This window comes from Solanum stenotomum, chromosome 9 (assembly GCF_019186545.1).
Source record: "Solanum stenotomum isolate F172 chromosome 9, ASM1918654v1, whole genome shotgun sequence".
In the NCBI taxonomy this organism is placed as follows: domain Eukaryota; kingdom Viridiplantae; phylum Streptophyta; class Magnoliopsida; order Solanales; family Solanaceae; genus Solanum; species Solanum stenotomum.
Genome location: NC_064290.1, coordinates 11,081,207 through 11,089,350, shown reverse-complemented (window position 1 = coordinate 11,089,350; position 8,144 = coordinate 11,081,207). Strand labels below are relative to the sequence as shown.

Here is an 8,144-nt window from a genome sequence, read left to right as displayed (position 1 = left end):
AAAAAAAAAGAATTAAAAAAATATTAGAGCCCCTCTTTAATGTTTGACTTTAGGCCCTCAATCTTGTTGAGTCGGCCCTGGTAATAGGCCCTTCCCAAAGTTTGGGATTATTACAGCAATTTCGATCAAAGTTAAAATATTTTTCAGACTCTTTTCTCTTTAATTATACAAAATTTAGCGACAGATAATAAAATGGAGCATCTTAGATTGTTGTTTCTTGTTATTATTTATTATGTATGTATGTATGCAGTGGCGGATGTAGAGTGTGTCCAGGGGGGTCATCCGACCCCCCTCGGAAAAAAATTACACTATATATATAAGATCAATTTTTTTGTGTACGTGTATATATTTAAAATTGAACCCCCTGAGCATATGTCAAAGGAGTAGCTCAATGGTTTATGGGGTTCAAGATTTCGCCTATGTTTTATTTGAACCCCCTTGATAGAATTTCTGCTTCCGCCACTGTTATGTATGTATATAAATATTACAAAGTCAGAGTTGATTACTTCCCTCTGTCTTATTTTGCATTGATATAAAATAAAATACTTGTATGGGAATATAACAATTCAATTAATTCCTCCAAGCGTTTATATTCTTCTGTCTCCTTTTGGTATGAGAAGAAAACAAAATGTGTTCTATTCTTATTATACTCACTAAAATGATTCCTTCCCATTGAAGTCAGTGTGTGTGTTAGAAGAAAAATAGATCTTAAAGAAGGTCTTTTTTTTAATTTTTATATATATTGAAATTAAAATCTTTATTAACTGCAAACAAACATGGAGATGTCACAATGTAGGGATCATTGAATTAGTTATATCCCGAGCTTTTAAATTATTTATTATTTCGCCACAACTTAGAAATCCAGCAAATGATGACACTTCTTCTCGAGGACACTAGTCTATGAAGTGAGTTGAGAGCCATGAGGTTTCAGGCTCAAGAACCTGCAAATCAAGTTAGAATATCTTCTTGATATCTTCATAACCAAGTTATCACAACCTTCATTCATATATAAACGCCAAAGATAGTGAAGAACCTAATATTTGTTTCCTCATAAAACCATCTCTTACTCCGAACAAAAAGTATTCTATGAAATTCATAACAAGAAAGTACTCTAGGAAATTAGTAATTTACATGATGTATGTAAGTCCTAATAAACAAAAAATTTAGAAAGCTAGTTAGAGAAACAGGGGTGACTAAACTAAATGAAGATTAAAAAAAAAAATAGGTAGGCATATCATACTTAAGCTGCATATATACTGTGTTAACTTCAATCTCAACAACTCATTCAGAATCTGCTGCATGCATGCGTCTAGCTCGGACTATTAATAAGTGTGGGGAGGAAATAACACATATACGATTAAGAACAGAACTTACTGACTCTAAATTTTGGATTCGTCACTGATTCAACACACATATATATATATACCAAGAGTGCTCCTATAAAGACAAGTCCTAAGTTTGTTCTGCTTATTTAAATCCAAAAAGACTACGAGGATCCATGGCTAAATCAACGACCGATTTGAGCTCATCCCAGTTTCCATGACTAAACAAATACTCCTGATCTTCAGCACTTGTGTTCCAAAAGATTGAATTTGATGATGTGAATGGCGATTCAGGCATGGTCGTAATTAGTTGGCTATTATTGTAGTAACTGTTTCTTTGATCAACTTGATAGTTTAAATTTCCTCCAGATGATGCATTTGTAATGTTCTTTTGTGGAAATGCCATCTTTTTGAAATTGATGACATTATTGGAGTGATCATCACTGATTTCGGATTGAACACTGCATGCCTTAGAACTTGTGTCACCGAAACTTTGTTTAACAACGGGCTGCTGCTGCTGCTGCTGCTGCTTCCAATCTGGTGTGAATCTTTTGTAATTGGAAATCCTCTTGAATATTCTGCAGAGAGTCCAAACTTCCTGCAATTTTATGAATTTTGTAAGTGTTAATGATATTCGATATACAAGAAGAGAACTAAAAAGAAGCTTTGGCTAATTAGGTGATCCAATATCAATCTGCCTCTAAGCATAATAAGTCATGAGTTCCTTGAAAAAAGGAACAGGAATGTGGCTAAGTTTGAAGTGATTGAGCACCTCCACCATCGACCAATAGGTTGAGGGTTTGAGTCATGTTGTTAAAGGTCTTTCAGAAACAACCTCTCTAGCTACCCTACAAAGGTTAGGGTAAGATCTGTGTATATCTTACCCTCCCCCTGTCCCCACTTGTGGTATTACACTGTGTATGTTGTTGTATATTGTATGCCAGGATACTCGGGTATGAAGTAATCCAAAATTTCATGTTGTACCAAACATGAAGAAGAGATCATCCTGCATCTTTTTTGTAAAAGCTAGATTACAGAACAGGTCTGGTAGAACACATCATTAATAAGATTATTGAACTCTCAGGCAACGATATTTTCAAGTTCGTTCATACCTATATAAAGGGTAACATGATAGAGATCAACTAGCTAATAATCAGTGTAGTCTCACATAGTGAGGTCTGGGGAGGATAGTGTTTACACAGACCTTACCTCTATCTCATATGTGACTGTTTCTAATAGACCCCCGACTCAAAACAACAGGTAGTAACATAACAGTACTACAACAAGATAATACTACAAACAAACTACACGAAATAATAGATAGTCACAGAAATCAAAGAACAAGAAACTACAAGATATAAAAACTTACAGCTTCAGGTGCAATGTTCTTGGGATTAGGGAGCTGTCCATTTGAAGTATTCGTCTTCCAAATAGGCGGGAGACGAAACTCATGCATCATCCAATCAGTTTTAGTACCTTTTCCAGCACTTCCCCTATAGTATACTAATGATTTCTTGAGGCCAATGCACTCATTGCTTTGTGAATAAACAGGCTTGTCAATTCCTGTTGCTTTCCAAAAACCAGATCCTGTTACTCTATTTGGTCTTACACTATTTTTGTACTTTCTTCCTCTCATGCTGAAGAAATACCATTCTTTGTTATCACCTACTCTGCACATCACTTCTTCATACAAATGAATTTCAACCAAAAGTTAGAGAAAAAAAAAAACAACAACCAACAATTAGCTTACAAACATATATCTCAAATGAAAAATATGTACAACTTCAAACATTTACATCGTGCTCTCGACTTCATATATAGTTACATTTATATATGCAAAAAAGTTGTGATATAACACAAGGTCTTTCAAAGTGTTGGAAATGCATTTGATTGATTAGTTATCCGTGAATCTAGAAAAAAGGGTTGAGGAATGGAACAAATGTATAACAAGATTTCTAGGAATTGTTGATTGATGCTGAGCTTACTATTGTGCAAAGTCTAATCTCTTTGGTTAATTAAATTCAACAGGTTATCGCTCTCAAGGAGTGCAGATTTATAATAGGCATACATAAATTATTGTATGTCACTCTAAATATTCTATCTTAGTCTTGCTCAATCTAAACCCTTTAGACTTCAAGGTTTGTCTCTAAACCTTCAACCTATCATTAACTATATCGCTTGTCTCATCGATCAATACTATGTTATCTACAAAGAGTATACACCATGACAACTCTCTTTCGATATGTCACGTGAATAAATTATCACCAAGGTAAATAAAAATAGACTAAGAGTCAATCCTTGACATAACCCTCATCATGACTACAAAGTTATCCGATTCTCTTCTCACTATCCTCACTTGGATTTTGACTTCATCATACTTACATTTAATGGCCCTAATGTAAATTGTAAGCAACAACTATACCTTTAGCCTTCAAACACCTCCAGGAAAAACCTATGTGGACTTTATTGTAACCTTTTTCTAGGTCAATGAACACCATATGTAAATCTCTCTTCCTCTCGATCTACACTACTCCATTTACCTTCTAATGAGATGTATGACTTTTGTAGTCGAATGCCCTAGTATGAATTCAAATTGGTTTTTGGTGATAAAAACACACACATTCATCCTCATCTCTATCATCCTCTCCTAAACATTTATAGTGTTACTTTGCAGCTTGATACCTCTATAGTTGTTGTAATTCCAAATATCACATTTGTTCTTGTACAATGAAATCATTATACTCTACATCAATTCTTTGGGCATTTATAACGTTCAAAATTTCACCGGAATCTCATTAGTCTAGTCTCCCTCCCCCTTCTCATCTTACGAATAACCTCCTCATGTCCCTATAATATCCAGAATTTCAACGACTTTTGGAGTGTTGAAAATCACCCAACACAATATTCTTGCCACCCCTTCATTCGAGAGTTTATGAAAATATGTATGTCATCTTTATCTCATGTGTGTCTCTTCCATCAATACTTTTCCTTCCTCATCTTTAATGCACTTCACTTAGTTCATATCACTGATCATCTTCTTTCTTTTCCAAGATATTGATCTGATTATTATTGATAGTTATATGGAGTTATGTATAAAATTTATACGATTTTCTTGGTTTTTCATGTGTATTAGTCTATTAAAAATAAAATTTCATCGTTTATGTTTTGTAAGTATAAATTTCATCGATTTCATATTCTCTTACATGAATGACATACTATGTTTAATTTATATGTTAAATATTTTATGTGTCTCATATTATTTGTTCACGTTATTAAAAATAATTGCCTGAAATTACTTATCAATTCATAAAATTAAGATAAAATTGATTTATATTTTTCATTTTATCTTTAAAATTATTATTTTTTGAAAGCTTAAACATTGTATATGGCTCCAAAAAAAAAAATCTTCATTATTAATTTTGATATAAATTGATAAAACACATAAATAGAATTATTAAAAGAATAAATTAATAATTATTTTTTAGTTCATAATTTCTTTTTAAAATGTATAGAATGAAAAATAAACAAGTAATATGAGACAGAAGTTAGATCGCACATGCATTTCTTTATCTACCACGTATTATGTGGACAAAGATATTGTCATCGTTGCTTCTGATACACTCAAGCAAATTATTAATTATATATAAGAGTAATATTGTTTTTTATTATTATTATTATTATTATATTATAGATACTATATATTATATTAGTCAAAACAAAAATTCGTGCTGTCTTGTTTGAATTAGCTAATAATGAAAACTTGGTCAACGATAGTGGCAAAGTCACTTTCTAATTATCTTTTTTATGAATTGTTCTTATGATTCCTACAACTTTGGGGCCAACCCCTTGGTCTATAATTGTTGCATGAAAAGGTCAAACAAATATATATACACATCCTCATCAACTATTTTTTTGAAAAGAATAAATGTGTTATTATATTAAAATTATATAATTCTACATTTCTTATCCTATCCTAATTAATGACATTATTTTATAATTACAAACCATCACCTACTTATTAAAGCCGCAAGTGCTAAGAAGAAAAATTCTTTTTAAAATTTCAGATCTAGTCAAAACACATTCACGTAATTAAAAGAAATACAGAGAGACTAAATATATAAATATTTTTTAAATTTTATATTACTTGTTTCAACTAGCGATTAGATACGTTCATCGATTCCTTTCATTCATGTCACATAATTTCATAATTGAGGAATATAGTAGGATCAGGTAGAGCCGTAGAGGAATGTTTTGTCCAAATAATTTGGCTCATCACTAAATATGTACATAATTAATAATTTTATTTTTAAAAATTTGTAGCTAAATAAAAATAGCAATATATTTTTATTTAATTATAAAATTTATCTATCACTAATTTATGTATTTATTAGTAGTGGAAACGGATAAGCTAGCACAATAACTTAGTCTTCTTGACCTTTAATTCTAATCATCTTTAAGCTGGATACGGACATAAAACAAATTTGCTAAGTATTTTATTAATCTCTTTCAATGAAACCAAGAAAAAAACATAATCAAGAAAAAGGTAACATAAAATAACTTATAAGTATAAAATCTGAACAAAAAATTTTGAATTCACGTGAACGGTAGATTCGCCATTATATTTGAACATAGATTTGTGCAAAATGTTAACATAAACTAACTTTTATATAGGGGTGTACATGACTGGGTTGGTTCGGGTTTTTCAAATATCAAATCAAACCATTTGTGTCGGATTTTTAAATCTATAAACCAAACCAACAAAACTCGGGTTTTTCAACCTCGGGTTTTTTCGGAATTTTTCGGGTTTTTCCGATAACATATTTATACAAACATATAATTTACTTGTACTTCAAATATTTTTTTAGTCCTACCAAAATACAACTATCTAAGGTGTTTCTTAAGAAAATAACACAAAATATGATATGAGTAATGACACTAAAATATCCCAACAAAAAAATAATAATAATGAAATCACGTAAAACAAATATTGCAAATTAACAAGTCATAATGAAAATGATCATAATTTAAAAGTACTAAATCATGCTAAAATAAGTTTAATAAGTATTAGTTACATGACTAAATATTAAAGGATATTAAAATTAGATTATGTATTTGAATTATCTAAACCAATGTAAAACCAAAGAACAAATATTCAATATTATTGTCATTCTTAGTGTTGAATTAATTTTCATTTTGCATTAGTATTAATTTGATTTTGATTTAAGCTTTATTATAATTACCAACATCTGTGGACTATAATCTTTATTGAACCATTCAGAATTCTAAGTTTCAAACTTGAAATAATATATTAAAAGATAAAAATTATGAAAAAGTATAAGAAATATTTAAAAATTATATCAAAGTAAATATTTTTATGTATAAAATAAAATTTTAAAATTATATATATAATGTCGGATTGGTTTTTTTTAGTTAAAATCAAACCAACCCAAATATAGTCGGATTTTTTTTTAATACCAAACCAAGTCAAACCAATCACTAGTCGGGTTTTTTTTCTCGGTTTGCGGTTTGATTCGGTTTTCGGTTTGGTTTTGTACACCCCTACTTGTATATATAAGATCTGAATAAAAATTATTGAATTAATGTGAATCATAGATTACTGAATGGTTTGGCCAATTTGAACATAGATCTGTGCAGAAAGATAACACAAAACAACTTGTATATATAGAATTTGAGAAAAACTATGAATTCACGAGAGTTTAAGTATATTAAGTAGATTGACCAATATATTTGAACATAGATTTGTGCAAAAAGATAACATAAAATAACTTGTATATAGAATCTGAGCAAAAACTGTGAATTCACGTGAGTTATAGTTACTAAATAGATAAACCAATATATTTGAACATAGACTTGTAAAAAAAGATAACAAAAAACAACTTGTATATATACGATCTGAACAAAATCTATGAATTCACATAAATCATAATTACCAAGTAGATCCACCTTTTGACTTAGAATTGTGAAAAATAGAACATAAAATTACCATATACGACCTGAATAAAAACTACTATAAATTAACATGAACCATAAATTACAAGTAAGTCGATCCACCTTTGAACACAAACTCATGATAAATGGAACATAAAATTAGTCAATTGTATATATACTCACTTGGAAGATCCCAAGGATCATGTTTGTAAATATCAACCTCTTTGATTAGATCAAGTTTGATCCTTTTATTTTCCACTTTGCGTTTAAGATAAAACCCTATAAGCTCTTCATCTGTGGGATGAAATCGAAATCCTGGAAGCAACAAATCATTTTCTTCATCATCATCACTATTTTTTATCTTACTTTCACATACTACAGTACTTTCCATTTTTTCTACTCTTTTTTCACTCATTTTTTAAAATTAATCATATGAGCTAGTGCATGGATATTTTATAGAGTTTTTGTTAGTCAATAAGCCAAAGAAGAAAATAAAATATAATAATAAATAAGAGAAAGACAAATTATATAGTATTTAATGAGAAAGGTCTAGAGATTGTAGTTGCTTTGGTCAAAGACCACCGAACTTAATTGGCCTATTTTAATTTGTTGATTATTCAAAAATGACTAGAAGAAATATACTTATTCTGTCCATTTATTTTATGTGAACGAATTTTTATTTTATTTTTTTTTAATTTGGTGGTCTTAATATGCTTCAAGTATTTCTATGATTGTATCATCATGTCATATTTAGATTGAAAGGGATAGTTTATAATTTGATTATTTCTAAATATTCATATATGTTACTCTCTTCGTCACATATTAATTGTTAAGATTATTAAAAATATTTGTTATTTTACAAAAATAGAGATG

At 29.8% G+C, this 8,144-nt stretch overlaps 1 protein-coding gene across 1 annotated transcript; it reads right to left on the bottom strand.

Moving 5' to 3' along the window:
* Positions 1-1,467: 1,467 nt before the first annotated feature.
* LOC125877015 (transcription factor JUNGBRUNNEN 1-like) lies at positions 1,468-7,738 on the bottom strand. Its single transcript, XM_049558319.1, has 3 exons — positions 7,455-7,738; positions 2,692-3,005; positions 1,468-1,920 (listed from the first exon to the last, which is right to left on the bottom strand). Exons 1-3 carry the CDS (start codon positions 7,684-7,686, stop codon positions 1,468-1,470), a joined length of 999 nt encoding a protein of 332 aa, XP_049414276.1. The 5' UTR covers positions 7,687-7,738.
* Positions 7,739-8,144: the final 406 nt, after the last annotated feature.

Coding starts and splice junctions, on each gene's coding strand:
- LOC125877015 (XM_049558319.1), bottom strand. CDS start 7,686: ATGAGTGAAAAAAGAGTAGAAAAAATGGAAAGTACTGTAGTATGTGAA. Junction 3,006..7,454: donor TGATCCTTGGGATCTTCCAA/GTGAGTATATAT, acceptor ATTTGTATGAAG/AAGTGATGTGCAGAGTAGGT. Junction 1,921..2,691: donor AGAACATTGCACCTGAAGCT/GTAAGTTTTTAT, acceptor ATAAAATTGCAG/GAAGTTTGGACTCTCTGCAG.